The 17,612-nt window shown below is 46.0% G+C and overlaps 1 protein-coding gene across 1 annotated transcript in view; it reads right to left on the bottom strand.

Moving 5' to 3' along the window:
* LOC119440752 (neprilysin-1-like) overlaps window positions 1-17,612 on the bottom strand; it is a 129,859-nt gene that overhangs the window by 70,725 nt on the left and 41,522 nt on the right. The window contains exon 4 of the mRNA XM_049663043.1: window positions 6,667-6,928. Coding sequence (XP_049519000.1) covers window positions 6,667-6,928 — 262 coding nt within the window. The remainder of the gene's footprint in view (window positions 1-6,666; window positions 6,929-17,612) is intronic.

Genomic DNA, 17,612 nt, shown 5'->3' with positions numbered 1-17,612 from the left:
AGGGCGAAACAATGAATGCGATTGCAACATGTTAGCCTGAGGTTTTAGAATAATTCTGTGCACCAATCTGTGCGATTGGAACACGCCTAGACATAATAATACGTAAGAATTCTAGGGCTGATTCCTTCGGAAATCTGTCCATCAGTCTGCATTGCATGACTCGATGCGGTCCATATGTATACATGGGGTCCTATAGGGCTTTATATCACTGCCTTGTGACTACCTATGACTATACTGAGATTTATGATTGTGACTATACAACACCTACAGTTATAGTCGGCATAGAAAGAAAGTAGGTCACTACAACCGGCGCAGCAAGTAAAGCTACCACGTTCCTGCAAGAAAATAATAATAAAAGAAACGAAAAAAAAAAAGACAATCACCAATGCCTGTGTAGCACAGTAAAAGATTTCATTTGGTTTTACTCAGGAAAGCATATAGAACTACTACACCTGTCCAAGAAGGCAGACAGTACAGTTGCCACAAGAAGCAACTATACCACGCAGAAACAAAGCAGGCCACAACAGTTACCGCAACTAGTAACTATATCATACAGTTAATGTAGAAAGTAGGCCACTACAGCTGCCACAGAAAGTGTGCCATACAGTCGGCCTTACGATACAGTCGGTGCAGAAATAAAGCACGCCGCTAGTTGCCGCTGTAAGTAAGTAAATAATTAGGTCAAATTAAAGGAAGTTTATAATTAGGTATAATCAAGAATAATTAAGGGCACTTAGGAATAATTATACCTAATTTCGATTGGAAAAACATGAAATAATTAGGGCTAACCAGGATTATTTACAGGTAATTAAAAGTACGAATTTTTGAGGCTCGTTTTACATAATGAGGATATAATTAATAATTTCGGCTAACTTAATTGGCTTAATCAGAAATAATTAGGGGAACTCAAGATTATTTATCCTAATGTCGATTGATTATTACTAAATTGATTTGTGCTAATAAGGATTAAAGGATTAAATCACTCAAGCCTAATTCAGATTATTGGCCTAATTGTTTAATTATTTTATTTATTTATTAACGACGTTAGACAAGCACCACCACAACGCGCGACGTACGTCACGCACGACGTGCGCGGAAGCACAGCATGCATCCTCATTCTTCTAGGCCCTTACCAAGCGCAAGTACCTTATTGAGCCAATGGAATTTCTCAAAGTAAATTGCGTCAGAAAAGTTGTGAAGTACGACTTACACACGAGCTGCAGACACGATAGGTTCGGATCATAATTGGAATATACGAGAAAACATAATTCTGTTACGCGGAAATTCAAAGACAAAGCCGTCTTCCAGCAGCTGTTTAGGTCTGTCTGAGTGGCCGCGACCGCTAGGTGGCGGTACTGTTTTTGGATGAGCACAGGACGATCCCACGAGAACTACCGACCAACTAGAGGCTAGTAGCGTCGCTGTGATATCGAAACCGAGAAACGTAGCCATCATATGACCAGACGCGTTCGGATAGGTCAGAGAGGCGTGTTTGCAAGGTGAGCGACTGGAAAGAATGCTTACGCACTGTATGACATGTCTCACTAGGGAGTTTCTGCGGTAATTGTTTCGCCACCTTGCGTTCAAATTCTGACGCAAAGGGAAATCGCACAGTTAACATGAGTAATGTTCTTCAGAAACCGTATCAAATTTACCACAGAAACCTGTAGTTTTATGTGTAATTATATCGACGACGACCACAGATCGCTGGGAGTCTTCATATTATTGATTTTGCAATAAGACGCGCCAATCCCATCGACGCGCAGGCTTCCACGTGGAAAATGCTTATGGATGTTCCATTCGACTGCTGGGGCATGCGCCCGTGGTCTAATGGTGAGAGCATTAGGCTGCTGTCCTAGGGGTCCTCTGCTCGAATCCTGCCATCGGCCGGATATATATATCTTGAGAACAAGTTAAGGACTGCACAAAGAGCGATAGAACGAAAAGTGTTAGGCCTAACGTTAAGAGACGGGATGAGAGCGGTGTGGATCAGAGAGCAAACGGGGATAGGCGATATTCTAGTTGACATTAAGAGGAAAAAATGGAGCTGGGCAGGCCATGTAATGCGTAGGATGGATAACCGGTGGACCATTAGAGTCACAGAATGGATACCAAGAGAAGGGAAGCGCAGTCGAGGACGGCAGAAAACTAGGTGGGGTGATGAAGTTAGGAAATTTGCAGGCTCAAGTTGGAATGAACTCGCGCAAGAGAAGGGTAATTGGAGATCGCAGGGAGATCGCCTTCCTCCTGCAGTGGACATAAATATAGGCTGGTGATGATGATGATATATTCGGGACATCATGGCGAGCAGTGCTCCCAGAGGCACATATATATGCCCACAGGCTAGAAACATACCCGTAGAGAAAGGGGGAATGACTCGCTAAGAAAGACTTTGTCTTTAACATTGCCCTGCAGTATTAGACGTCCTTGCGAAAGAGTTAGGTGGTTTTCGTTCAATAGGGTAAACAGCGCACAGACAAGCCCTGAGATGTGTCCTGTTGTGGTTATATTTCTTGTGCCTTCGTTTGTGTTGCTGGCTATGTCGACTTTTCAGAACTGCAACGCGAATCCTATCCAATTAAATCTCTCAGAGACAAAGAGGTCGCGGTTCACGGCTCGCTCTTTGTTACAGCGTCGAAGTGTTTTCCCAGAAAAGTAAGGTTTGCAGTTCCTCGTGGAGCATTGTCACGGCATTTGTGAGCCGTTATCATCGTCTCTGCGCTGGCGCCGGCGCAGAGGCAATGAGGGGTCTCAGCGACTCCGCTTTTATACTGTCGAGTACATAGATGGTGGAACAAAAATTCGACGTTTGTTAAGCGAACCAAACGGCTATCTAGCAACGTGCGCCGACTGCAGTCTTGACTGTTGAGTCAACAGTTAAGCGAAGATACGAACGAGCACGGACGACGTCCCAGCCAAAACAAAAGCGTACAGCAGTGAGCCTGCAAATAAATAAATGAAAAAAGAAGGCTCCTGCTTCACAGAAACCCTTTCATTTCATCGAGAGCGCTATTTCGTCCCAAGTTTACCACAGTCGGCTCGCACCGCACGAACTATATACACTCGGCAACTTCAACAAACAGTCATTTATTCTTTTCCTGTCCGGTGGGCAGCTCATATTTCCCAGAACCCGGAAATGAGTGACTTGCTATGCACAAAAATAAAAAGAAAAGAAAAACACACAGTGATTGGGGCGGAAGCGGCAGAACGAGAGAGAAGCCAAGAACAATGAAAAAAATTCCTTGAAACAGGAGAGCAAACGAGGGCCGCGTTCGGACTGAAAAAGTTCACCGACGATTACGATGCTCCCTAATGCGAAATTTGAGCGCAGCTCTCTCCGTGTTTTCATTTCGCGTGCCAATATTTTGCGTTACGATTATATAGGTACACGGGTTATATTAGGAAGAGAACGCTGTGAATAGCGGGGCTGGCGCGGGCAGTCTGTCTCGTGCGGCACACTGAAAACAGAGCGAAGTGACGAGCGACTGCCTCGGTAATCGGGAGATCGCGAGAGGCAGCGCGTGAGGGACGAGTGGGCGCGATTCACGTACAGTAGCCGCCGCAGGCAGACCTCCGCTCATGTAGCGCTTTGTTTTCATATATGGTATCGGTGGACGCGCTCTCCGCATGCCTTATCGATGATGTCATCGGTGAACAGACAACGGCGCGCTACTCTGGCGCAATCTCGTAGCTGTCGTCGCCGCAGAGCACGTCTTGCGCGGCACTACGCTTTCTTTTTCACGCTTTCGCCGTACCTTCCTCCTCCGCTTTCCGCCTTATGATAGCGCTGCTCCCTCCTCCTCCGCTTCCCTCCTCACGCTCACCTTGCTATCGCCGTCTTTCATCCCCCCCCCGCTCCGCGTTTGCTCTTTCATCCTTCGCTGTGTTCGTTCGCTCGGTTACGCCAAGGGACGCTGACGCTCCACGCAGAAACAAGCGCCTACATGAGCTGCGCTGAGAGGAAAACAACCCTCGCATGCCTACAATTGTATGCGCGTTATAGAACCTGAGGCGCTCAAATATATCCAGAGCCTTCCACGACGGCGTCTTTCAGAGCCCAGATGTATCCAGAATCTCAACCTCCACCATCCATGGTGGCTTAGTGGCTATAGCTTTTTCTACTAAGTACGAGGTCAAGTCCCAGCTGCAACGGCAGCACTGCAATTGGGGAGAAATGCAAAACCCCCCGGTGCATTTAGTGCGCGTTAAAGTGCCCCAGGTGGTCAAAATTAATCCGGAGTCCCTCACTACGGCATGCCTCATAATCAGATCGTGGTTTTGGCACGCAAAACCCCAGAACTCAATTTCTCGCTTTCTTGCACCTGGCTGGGACCGTCATCGTTATGATGTACTGCGCCTTTTCCTGTAGGTTTTATTCCCTCACAAGCGCTTTAGCATAGAAATAGCCAGAAAGTATGTGCCAGACGGCCATCAGCATAACGAGCGAGCATAAACGCGGAAATATTGTGATGAAAAGACTAAAGCATTGCGATCCTTCCTGCTCTTTCATGACAGTCATTCGAAGCGGAATGTCATACGACATTTACGAGGCCTTCTTGTCAGCTCGGACGTTAACGGCAATGTGCTTTTTTTTTTTTTTGTCACAGCTGTCAGTGTCGAAAAACTGCAAACGGCAACAGTAACGAGAGAACCGTGTAGCCAGAAACAAGGAACAATTTAAACAGACTTGGAGCTCCTTTCATAGCTAAGATGAAAATAAAGCCTAGCATGAGGCATGCACGTGAGTCATTAAATAAATAAATAAATAATTAATAAAAATACTGCATCGAGTCTGCGTTTTCATAGCGCTTGTTGTTTTATCGCCCTTGAGACTAACCACGCTTTTGAATAAAGCAAGAGGTCCTCCAGTTGTCTAGACTGTGAATCGGAGGCTATATATTCCAAAGATTGCTTTCCTGTCTAGTGTACAAGTTGGAAAGCCTAACAACATTCGTGACTAACGAAACATTTGCGCAGACAAAACCGTAAGTTTGTATAAAAGATTGTGGAAGTCTTCGTGCAGACTTTGCCTTAAACACGCGTTGGGACGTTATAAAACGAGTTCATGTTGTAGGTTAGATTTCACATGAGCCGCGCGAAAACTTTCGAGTAGAAGAGCAAAGGTTTCTTCATTTGCAGAGCTCCCGATCTTTGCGTATCTAGGATGCTCTAATTATTTTTTTCCCTCTTTTTCGATATGCGAAAAATGAACGACCATTTCCTCGAGGGTTTTCATAGTTAGGTGTTAAATGGTGTGGTGAACTTATGAACGAGATCATAACTAGGCACTGAAGTGAACCTAGCGTTTAGTTTGCGTTGCTTTCGGGTCCTGCTACGTGCGGAAGTTCGAAAACTTGCGCGTTGACAATTCAATTACGTCGAAAACGGCCGGACCTTTATTCAATTACTTTCTTTTTTTTTCTATAAGAAATCCAAACGTTTCAATCGCGCCTTTCGCGCTACAACCTTTTCTGTAGGGATGCTGTTTGCTGCGTGCAGTTCACTCTAGCTGTCTCGTTTCATACAGGGGAAGCACTATTTATCCACTGTTTCCTCTTTATAGGATTGGTACCTTCTGCTCTAAGAGAACGCAAACAACGTTGTACTGCGTTTAATGAACTTAGCACTCGAGTTGTTTGCATACTATTTTTCTTAACATTTTCACTTGACATTTTTTAAACGGCACATTTGAAATATGCCGCCGTTGAAGAAAAGATGAACTTAGCTTAGTTTGTTCTGCATATATATATATAAAAAAAAACGAGTACATTTGTAAGCCCGAAATGCGCCACCACCTGTTGAGAAAAAAGCAATGCCTGTTATTTACGTCGTGGAACTTCCAAGATAGTTCGATGAGGAAATGTACTTGAGATAATTTAGCGAACGACAGGGCTTGAGAAAACAATGCGGTCAGACAAACAATAATAAGACAGAAGAGAGTGTCTCTGTCCGTGCCATATTGATGACTTTGGGAGAAGGAGTCAATTGCGTACAACAGTATTGAGAGCATAGTCTATGGTGCGATGCACGAAGACTCGCGCCTTTCTGTCCTCGCGTTCAGTCTTTCTCGTTGTTCAGGTATCAAGATGTATATAGACATGTTTCGACACACCGCCCTTGAGAATACGTCCTCGGCTGGTATTTTGTAGGCATTAATTTCTTTTGATTTTGTTCTTTTCTTTATCACCTACTTTTTACGGCGAGCCAATTTCGTTGATAACGAGGGCGGAGTGGCTACATTATCCTGCATTTTGTCAGACGTCTTTGCTGCCTCAAATTCTACTGATTTCTTATCAACCGTTACACCGTATGGCTATAACGCAATCCCAGCAATAACGGAGGCGACAAGTCATAAAAGCCAATGATAAATGGTACAAATAATGAAAATGGAAATGTTGCAAAGTACACTCCCCCCCCCCCCCCCTCCCACCATTTAATAGAAAACTGTAATAAACGTTTTTTTCTTTTTGTAACAATTCCTTTCCTTGTTAATTGTTCTTGTCCTTCATATTGGGCTCACTCGAAGGTGCGGCCTCGTTGTCGCCGCGATGAACCACTCAATAGCGCAGACGATATGAAATGAATAGAATCAGAGAAGGCTCGCAAAATGGCGGCCCCTGGTGGAACGCTTTGTCAAAAGCGCCGCGTGGGCGTCAATCCGCTCACCTCCGAGCCTGACGTAGGCTGGCTTGGCGATCTCGTCGGCGTTCTTCCTGGACAGGAGCAGCATGAGCGCCTCCACGCTAGGCTCGACCACCCTGGCCGCGATGCTCTTGTAGTCGACGAACGGGTCGAAAACGCGAGGCAACTCTGCAAACCACAGGCTGGGGCCGCCCTTGTTGAACCACTGGCTGATCCACTCGAGCAAGGGATCACTCCTGGTGAGGCGCAGGATGGTCTTGTTGTCGGTGCGAAGGTCAGTGGTCACCTGTGCCAAGCCGATACAGGGTTGGATTAATAAACAAGGGCGGAATTCACAAAGCTTTTCCTTGTACTGAGAATCATTCGTCATATTGACCGGCTCTCTTTGATAATGATATATTTGCAAGTAAGATTGACATGCCCCTATTCTTACGAACAGCTCTAGCGTATTAACTGCTTAGTGACCGCAGGCCCAGATTGAGCCTGGACTGCAGGTGAACCACTCGGCTCTTTCCCTCTTGCACCGTCTCCTTCGACGCTGTCCAAATAGCGGAGGCGAGTTTCCAACCACTATTTGGTACGATTGTCGCGGCAGGCAACCCAACGCAGCCATAGCGCGCCCTTCCCCTTCTTACGTTATAAATTTCTCGCCCCTTCCCTTCCACTTTCGCTGTTTAGCCCCCTACTCCCTCCCCCCGTGTAGGATAGCCAACCGGAACTACCTCTGGTTAACCTTCCAGACTTTCTTTGCATCCTTTCTCTCTCTTCCGTCCCCTTCTGCTATCCACTTTTTCTAACATTGTTTGCGTCAATAAAGCTCATGAAAAGTCCCTGCATAAAAAAAATGTCACAGTTTCGCCCTAAGGGCGAAGCAATGAATGCGATAGCAACACAGCAATGTCATACGAAGTAAGGTGAGCGGCTTTGGCAGCAATATGAATTGTAAACATGAGCTGATTAAGTAAGCAGGTGTGCTGCGGAGTAAGTAGACCGACATGAAGAGAGACTCGATGACCACGAGAAGGCGCGTGTGAAACGGTGGTGTTGATGAGAAGCGCTTACCGTGGGCAGCGCGTGCGAAGGGACACACCTGTAGCGCTGCACTGCCGATCCGGTCAGCATTGCATGTGTAGCGTGCGTTGGAAAATGTGGCCCGACTATTACTAACTGTGGTGTGAGCGCGCACAAACAAACATGAGTAGATCACACTGAATGACTGCAGACAACGACTGTCAAAACGCTGGCAGCAAGCGCATACGCCGCAGCGGGCGAAGGTACGTGCGGTCTATCGCTTCAACGGAAACTGAGCGGCGAATGCACGGCGCATAAAGGTCAGAGCCGTGTGGAGATAGACGGTGCGGGCGAGCGAGCGACGAGCGCGGTTGTTGGCAGAGTAAAAGTGCGCACCCCCCCCCCCCCCCCCCCCCCGCTCCCTCCGGCGCTGGCTTCCCGCATCCTTGCTTGCGCGCGGGTGATTGAGTGCGTTCGCGCTCCGTGATAGCGCGCGTCCCCGCACGCTTCCGTTCGGGCATACGGCGCGCGGCGAAGATTTTATCTATAGGGAACCTCACGGCGACGGCGACGGCAGAAATCCGGTTGAAGTGTCCATATAATTGCTATCGCAATAAAAAAAGTGAGAAAGAGAAGAAAGAACAGTGAAAGCTGCTTTGGTAAAGAGTGGTCGTATGAGGTGAATCTTAGCACGGGACAAACGTTTCCTGAAGACGTGTTCCGGACCTGCCGTGGTGGCTTAGTGGGTACGGCGTTGCACTGTTAAGCACGAGGTCGCGGGATCAAATGCTGTCCACGGCGGCCACATTTAAATAGGGGCCAAATGCAAAAGCGCCCGTGTGCCGAGCATTGGGTGCACGTTAAAGAACCCCAGGGTCCAAACTTATTTCCGGGTCCCCCGCTATATGGCGTGCCTGAAAATTAAATCAGGGTTCTGGCAGATAACCCCAACATCAAGAAGAAAAAGAAGAAAAAAAAAAAAAAAAAACTAGGGCTACTTGTCGGAACGCTGGCTCTATGCTGAGGCTTCTGTTGTTGGCCCACTACTGATCAATTCAAATCTGCACCTTCTTGCGATACCTATATTTTCTTCCAAAAGTGCGTTCAATGAAACTGCGTTGAGTGCTGAAGCACTAAAAGCTGTGTTTACTCTGTTAACCTAGTCCTGTGTAGGCCTATCTAAGCTTGCCAGAAAAGAAAAACAAGAAGAGATGAGTAGGTCTTGCGCTTCGGCATAAGGCACGGATATGAACTTTAAGGTTCTGTAAACTCGGCTTCCTTGAGTACTCCATCCAATGTCCCTTAATGCAGTGCTGAGCTGAGCAAACATGCTGAATTGCGGCACGAAGCTCTAGTGGGCACTTATACTGCAGCGTGCGGAGGCAGTGTTAAAGGAATTCTGATTAAATGCATGACCTGCAGCATAGCAAAAGAGGGCACACATTTATCAGATAGAAAAAAAAAACCAGAGACAGGAGTTACGATAAAAATACGCCCGTAGCGTTGTCGCTTTAAACGGTGACCTGTACTCATAAGTATCGTAATCCTTGAACACTTGGTTAGCGTTTCTTGTTGGTACGCAGCATGATCAATGTGCTGCTTGTGTTTCAATGTGACGCGTCCAACAGGGAAGTTTTGGCCTAATCTAAATCAACTGGTAGGTGCTTAACCTCTACTTAGCTTTTAAGGCACGAGGCCCCTTGCTCTCATTTCTACCATGCTTACATGCCATGATTTGGTTTCTTTATTATTTTATTTAGATTTTACAGATATAAAGAACACCCCCACTCGCATTTCTGGCGAAGCGTGAAGGTTGGATCAATGAACTTCTTGCGCTAATTGCATGGAGTTTTGATGCGCGCTCTAAGTATAAAAAGCCCAGCAACCAACTATGAATTTTAATGTCACATCTCTCATTCAACAATCTTGGATACAAGCTTTATTCAATAAAGAACTTAAAAAGAAGATAATGTCGAAGGTTGAAACATGAAGTGTTTCCGGCTTCTCCCTAAAGCTCAACTCGGTTTCTCGGGGTTAGAATCCAATGTCGCAAGTTCCGCGCAGCCTCAGCTCAAGGCACCAGTTTCTTGAATAACTTCAAGTTACGGCTGTAGGCAACCTGCACAGAAGCTTTCTGCACCTACATGCGAATACATTTTAGGTCGTGTAAAAGCCTAGTTTCAGGGGGCGATAGATGTAAAGCAGCCTTCGTGCAGTGGAAAGCCGGCAAAGATAAATGTTTTCAGTTACCGAAACTGAAAGAAAGAAAGAGAGAAGGACACCACCAATACTGCTCGCCAGAAATTACGCACAACCTAGACCGCTGAGAACCGGCGTAGTTCCTCAGCTACACCCGCGAGGTGGCGCACGCGATGCGTCGACAATCTTGGAGGCTAAGTGCTTGTAATCTGCGCCGTATCTGCTAGCCACATGGAGCATGCGTAGTTTGCTTAGGTGCTATATTTGAAGGCTGTTAATAATAAAAACGCAAAAACAGGCAGTTTCCAACCCTGGTAGCTTTGCCACGATTGATTCAATGAGCCAGAGTGAAATGTCATTGCAGTTGGCCTGTAATGCCCAGGCCAGCGAGCGGAGGACGAAGCTTCCAGAGGCTTTGCAGTTCTATCTTCCAACGTTGCTTATCCTATTCCACAACTTTCCGACATCTGCCAAAGCAACAACATCACGTGCTGTATTTTGCACCAGCGCGTCTTCACGGACTTCCGAGAATAAAGGCAATCCAAAGAAACACGCGTCTAATTTGGACCATATGCAGGTGCTCCCTTTGTTGGTGTTAGTAAGTCATAGAAATTACGCAGCCTTTTCGCGGCGATCATTCGTATCGCAAAAGAACATCGGTGATGGTTCTCAACGAACGGTATGCGTCATTGAATAAGTACGCTGAACAGCGGAGGTACTTATGCAAGGTAATCATTGTACTCCCATTAGTGTTTCGAGAATTACGCTGCCGCCGAGTGCTTTATATGGAACACGAGTGCTGAGACTGAAAGAAGTGGTATTTGGAGGACGGAGAATCACGCGGGAATATTGGGAGAACAAGGAAAGGGGCCGTCCTATTGGCAGATGGTTTTATTAGGACACGTGCGCTGTTTCATGTATACGAAGAAAGGCAGTAATGTATCCCAGGATCAGCTGCAAACATACTTTTTTGTAACAGATAATATTTTCCAATATTTGTCGAACGTTGCCGGATTCTCCGCACAGGGCTTCATTTGCGCCAATCTTCATTCGCTGGAACCGTGCGAGGAAATACAAATTTCGTTTCGGTGGCACTGAAGCAGCTGACGCCGGTAACTCTGAGCAGAACTATATGTAAGAACAGCAGTGCCCTCTTACACTCCGCATAGCATCCGAATACTTGGAGCAAATCCTGACCAATTCTACTTCTTGTAGACAGGAAACTTGCGACAGAACGAAAACATCTAGTAGAAAGTGAAGGAAGTTAGACCGCTAGACTAATTGTTCAAGGTTCATGTCAGGAACAGCGGCGAAACCACAGAGAACTCAGGGCAAGTATACTAGCTTGTATTCAACATTGCCGTGTGTTCTCATCTGCTTGTGTCCGGGCTATTTGTGCGGTTCTTAGTATTAGCTAGATAGGGATGTATGAATATTCAAATCTTTGAAAACAAATGGGGGCGAAATGGGAAACTGGCGCGGAGACACACCAGTTTCCGGGTGACCGCATTGGGGCGACCACTTCTGTAGGTGACACGTCTTAACCTGGAAAAGCGCATTCCTTGGACGTTTGGCACGAGTCAGTCCAATCATCAGCGCGCGCCCGGGCGGCGACCGGGCGTGTCATAGACTGTGAAGAGTTAACAAAGGAGCTCGCGTCGAGACGACAACAACTACCGCCATCCGTGGATACGGTAATTGCCGCGAAGACCACTGTATCTATTCCTGATCCTGACAAGCGGACCGTCACGCAGAGCCCACTAATTGTTGAAAGAGGCCAAAGTCGACCAACACCATGGGAACTGCGACGATCTCGATTTCCCAGATGGCCACGCAGTTTAAAGAATGCGGGGACAAGTGTGCAACAAAGGAAGCGGATCCGGCGGGACAGTGTTACGTCCTAGGAGGGATTTTGCGACTGTTTCAACGATTGTGATTGGCCGAGCTACAGTCATCAGATTCCTTATTCCAGTCTCCTAGAGCAGACGACTGAATTAAAAGGGGGAGACCTGTGGTGCGGTGGGAGTGGTTCTGGTGTGTCCCGATGGGAACTCAGACGTTTAATACGCTCCTGATGGAGTGGGCTTCCATATCTGAGAGCCAGTGTTTATACTGTAAAAACCCTTTTTCCTTCATTCCTACTGCCGGACTACTCATGTATGGGCTTGGTGGTTTCCTTGCCCTAACGCTACCTCAAGCCGCAATATAGGGTATATTTTCCAGCTGTTAAAATACAGGGTGTCTCGCCATAAGCAGCCTAGGAATTGGTTGTCTCAATATAGTCAAAATAATTTAATGTTTCGCCAGTCTCAATTTTTTCATTCCTTAAGGCGACATGTGCCGATGTGGTATTTCAGTTATGTCTTTCCACAGACTCAACATTCTGCTACGTGCATCAGTTCACAGATATGCTCTTCCTATTTTTAATTACTGTCATTGTCATTACTGCACCATGTATGATCAAATTTCAGCTGATTATCACTTACGAGACTCTTAGTTACATTTAAACCCATTTGCTAATGCCATTAGATGTATCAAATAAAGCCAAGAAGCTTATTTTTTTTTAATTTTCCCAACAGGCTTCACACAAACCTTTACATTTCACTTCGTTTAACAATTGGAAATCTTCGTTTTTTGATTCGATATTCGGAGGTAGCTTTTCTCTAATATTTGTATTCGAAGTGATTAAAATTTATATTTGAATAATCCCAGAACTAGGCTAAAGTGCTCTCGGCCAGCTTGAACATTGCCGCGTGATGGTGCTACAGCGCCGGCACCTGCACTCTGGGCATCCAGCAGCCTCCGTGTGTAATCCGCTTAGTTCTGCGAAGCAATGCGGCAGATGTGGCCCTCATAGCAGAGCCTGGGGTGGGAACATTATCTTACCGCCAACGCATAGACAAACGTGGTCCGTCCCACAACGTTGTTTAGGTGCGAAGCACCTTATGCGCCCAGGCTGTCGGCGTCTTCTGTCGTAGTCACTGTAAGCATGCAAGCGGCTCCGCTCAAACCGAGCCTATCTTAACCCGTGATAACTGTAATAACTAATGAAAACTGAAACAGTAAGAAAGACGTCCACAATGGCAAATTGCTGAGGGAGTTTTTTTTTCCTCCGTATACACCTCTTTCAGCTTGCAAGAGCGCTTAGGTTCCGGACCTGTAATTCCTGCCTGCGTTTCTGCCAGCTGCTCGAGAACTACAAATACGAGTCTGTGTCGTTGTGGTGCGACGCCCGGTATGGCGAGAGCGCTTCGACGAGAAAGTGCGTTTGGCGGCGTAATTATTACACATGGTCTTAATAAGGGTTGCCTATCTTGTTTGAATAGTAAATGCCGAAGCGCGCGAGCACATCTTTTTTACAGCGAAAGCTGTATATGGCTAGGCGAAACGAAAAACCGGTCGTCCCATGTTTCTCTAAACGTCTCCATTGGCTGCGCCGTCAGTTACGTCGCTCTCTACGTCGCACCCAAGCGCGCGCGCTATTGGCAGCGCCGTTAGTGACGTCGTTCTCTGCGTCGTATCTGCTCTGCCCGCACCGCCGGCTCCTCGGCTCGCCGTTGTCGCATGCGTTCGATATCTCGAGTTAGCTTGGCGTCGTGGTTAGCAGCATCCGCCCGCCATTGGCGCTTGCGTTCCACTAGAAACGCAAACATGTAACCAATAATTGAGAAACGCTTCAATACAGCGTCGGGATTTACCCATTGCTAAGCACCACGGCCGCACGTTTCAGCTTCGCGAGTTAACCATCTGTACGGAGTGCTTGGGCGGTGATTTTTTTTTTTACTTTTTTCTCGCCAATACTCTAAACGTCTCTTGCTTATCTCGACTGCTGACCAATTAATGCTTCCATCCGCTTTGAATCCCGGTGCTTCTTGAAGTAGGTTCTTCCTGGGAAAATATTTTGGCATTTCATTACAATGAGCTGAGTCGTTTCCGGACTTTTGTTGCAGCAAACATACGCCTCGTCCTTTTGCGAATATTTGCTCCGGTATGTTTTCGCACGTTTTGTCCTCAGGCAGCCAGCTCGGTCCTGAAATAGCAAGGCACTGACCTATGTGTTATCGTACATATTTTCCCTCCTGCTTTATTTTTTTTTGCCGTATCTGTAAATTGCTATGGTCTTTTATTTTTTGTTTCCATCCATTGCATCTAATTTACCGTCTCTGTATCTCTCATTCTTCTTTTTTCTGACGCCAGCTTGTCTCTTTGCACTTTCAATCACCCTGTACTTGGTTGCCAACTTTCTTGACCTGTTCCTTCATCCCAGCTTCATGATTTTGTGGAACAGATATTTGTGCACTTTAGCCGCCCATTTAATTTCCTCCGCGTTTATTCCAAGCGCCGTCACGCGACAGATGGTGTCACAAACTCAGAGAAAGCGTGACTTCCAAGATGAGGTAATGTGAGCGCCCAAGTTCTTCTAATTCATTTTCATTCCTGTTATTTTTTCCCGCTTGTTTGATACCCATTCTGACCACGGTTGCACCTCAGCTCTGCTTTATCATCAGCATTGCGCCTGCTAAGTTGAAGTGTCACGCAGGAAAGCGCGCTTTACATGCCGGTCGACTAGAGGGCTGGTGCAGAAAGCGCACTCCAAGTGAAGGTTCTCGCATCCGCACCAGCACTTTAAGCTGAGAATTCATTACGCTGCGGATTTTATAGCATAAGACGAGGAAAAACAACACAAGATACCCGTGTTCAAAAAACGCTCTATTGTGTAAAACCCGTATCGAGGCAATATTAGATTAACATCGCAAGGCAACCTTACGACGATGCTGCCAGCGGCGATGGCGCCCCATTGTTTGTCGCCGGCGACGACCTGACAATGACGTGAACACGGCCGCTCTCTCACATTACCCCGCGGATGCGTGGTAATGACGTAATTTGTCTTTACATTGGCTCGGCTGAATATAAATACCCGTAATGTACTGCTGTCGTTAACGTCGTGAGCTTTCTTCCATGAAGCTTTTTACACATTTGCCGAAGTATTTACCCTCTTTTTTGTAATCGTAAGTTTGTATTTTTGTACGGGGAAGACGGGGCTCTCCAATGGGATTTATTTATGCTTCGACAATTGCGCCTCGTACGAACTTATTAGCTGGGTAATTAGTGTTGATTACATTTTTTTTTCTAATTTTCGTTTGGTAATAGTATAAACATAAACATATCCGGGAATATTTAGTGTATGTTGGGTAATCCTTTGTAGAACATGTTGACTTGAAGCTAATGTCGCAAACCAACATTAATAAATAGTTTACTTCGAGCTGCATCGGAAGTAGTTACGTTTTTTTCTCGATTATTCAGTTTGCAATAACGTATGAGCCCAATATCAACATTGCCGCCACCACGAAATACTAATTGCTTATGACGATATTACATTAGGATGAACGATGGGCTCTGCTTCCCTTGTGCAAATTTGAATTACGAGATTATAAGGTCCATCGCCCTCAGGCACAGTTAATGTCATAATGTTCCGCAGATTTGTTTATTCTCTTTGATCGATATACCGGTATTCTTTCTGTCTCTAGAATCTACGGCGCTGACGTTGCGCTTAGTCAGCGAGACTGCCTGTCTTAAGCCCGATAACATTGCCGTGTCGAGTGGAAACACTTTTGTAACGAGATCCATCAGGTGTTTCAGGCTTCCCGCGCGGCTCTTGCAAACTGCCTAATGAAAGTCGCTGCTTCTGGATGTATCAAGGAAATGTTCCAGCACGTCTTTTTGTCTTTGTCTTTCTTTTCATTTTTCTTATGCGCCTGAACATGTCCTTGTCTAAATTCCAACTGGTCTAACTCTGTGCCTTAAATTATGGATTTTTACCTTTGTAGTTGCTATAGGGATTTCCCTTCTCATCGTCTAAATATTTGTTTGGCATACTAGAGCTGAAATGGCAGTGAGGAATTGAGTTCCTTCCTTTCAATACCAATTAGATGTTAAAGTTGTATTCAAGTATTGCCGTTGTTGTCCTACAACAATGCGTCCAATTGAAAAATGAACTTTCATCAACGAACAAATTTTTCTCGTTGTATTCTGGGAAGCTTCTTTTTTTTTTTTGCAGTTATCACGCGTGCTGAGTGTGGTATATTTTGTGTCTTGTTTAAAAATTCAGGGTCTTCATCAGTGAGTTAGACTGAAAGTTCTCTTACGCATAATTGTGTACCCAATCTTCTGATATGAAAAGCTTCACCTAGCCCCCTTTCCAGTCTATTTGACTCCCTACCACGGCCAGACTGGACTCCTCGCACGCGTTCCCAGCACGCGCGGAGAGTCCAGTCTGGCCAAGTCCCTGGCTACGATCGGCGCTATGCGAAGAAGTTTTCCATATCAGAAAATTGGGTCCAGAATTGTGCGTGTCCTTCTGTCCTATTCACTGATAAAAAGCTTGAATTTTAGGAGTAGACAAGACACCACGCACAGCAGATGTTCATTGCCGTGGAATTCCTTATTTATCTCCTGCTTGTTTTTTTTTTCTCGCGCATGTCTGGCACTGGGGTGGTATTCTGTAAGAGTCGACCTAGTGGAAATGTCTGTTTCGTCTGCTGTTGAAGTTCTGATTGGCTGGGCCGGGGTGCGCTTCAACAGGAGCCAGGCACCACAGCCAATGAGCACTTCAGCAGCAGACGAAACGGACATGTCCACTAGGTGGACTCTTACAGAATACCTCTCCTGGTCGGTGAGATTTCCTTCAATTTAAAACATAGTTCGTAATTCCAGCGTTCATCCTGCGCCTTCCTTCTACTTGCGCTCGCCTCTTTTCTCCATGGTAGAACCATCATACCTTCACTATGCGCCAACTCAACCAGCAGGCCTACCTACTTGTCTTACAAGAGATTGCAGCCATTTGTTTGTGGGCCGTAATTCCATTTGGATTGAATATACGGGATCGACGTTGATAGGATGTTGACAAACGCAGCGATCTGTTAATAGATTCACTCGAAACGATCAGCTAATGGATTCACTTAAAGAGATAATGTGCAATATGAGATACATTCGCAATCGACGTATTCTCCCGAAAAGCTTCTCTCGTGCGCGGTTGTACGCCAATATTATTTATTAGCGCATATATCGTGGATGGTTTATCTTGGAACTGGCGGTGGTGTCGTGGTTTCTGCTAAATGCACTATTCACCAAAAAAGTTTACGGACTACGGGATCTCAGAAAACGCTAAATATCCGATCAGCCTTTAAAAGTAGCCAGTAAAACCGTACATCACAATGTTGTTCACATATACCAGTAGAGGCTGGAAATGGGAATACCGGGCTGCGCTTTGAGGCTGCGGAGATACTCAGCTTTTTGTCAGATTCCTTGGTCCGTAAACTTTCTTGGCCGATAGCACATAACTTGTTTGCTATGTAAGTGCCCGACTTCCGCGCCGCAAGTGCACAATACGCGTTGCAGCAATCAGTCAAAATCAAATCAAATCATGGCATTTAACTGTCCCAAAGCATCACACGTGTTCTATAAGAGACACCGTAGGGAAGGTATTATGATTCATTACGACCACCTGGGGCTATTTAGGGTGCACCTAAATCTATGGACGAGCATTTTTGCATTCAGCCTCCATCGAAATACCTCTGCCGAGGCCGCGAATCGAACCACCGACATCGTGCTCAGTCGCAAAACGCCATGGCTATACGAGCCACCGTGCCCTGTACTCTATTTAGTATTTTTCTATTAAGCTTCATATGAAGTAATTTAAAGTTGTGGTAATTAGTACAAATATATGTAGTAAACTCCTAAAAATAGTAGTAAAAAAGGTA

The sequence above is a fragment of the Dermacentor silvarum genome, chromosome 2 (genome assembly GCF_013339745.2).
Source record: "Dermacentor silvarum isolate Dsil-2018 chromosome 2, BIME_Dsil_1.4, whole genome shotgun sequence".
Taxonomy (NCBI): domain Eukaryota; kingdom Metazoa; phylum Arthropoda; class Arachnida; order Ixodida; family Ixodidae; genus Dermacentor; species Dermacentor silvarum.
Note: the sequence above shows the minus strand (reverse complement) of the source record. Positions and strands in the feature narration are given on the sequence as shown.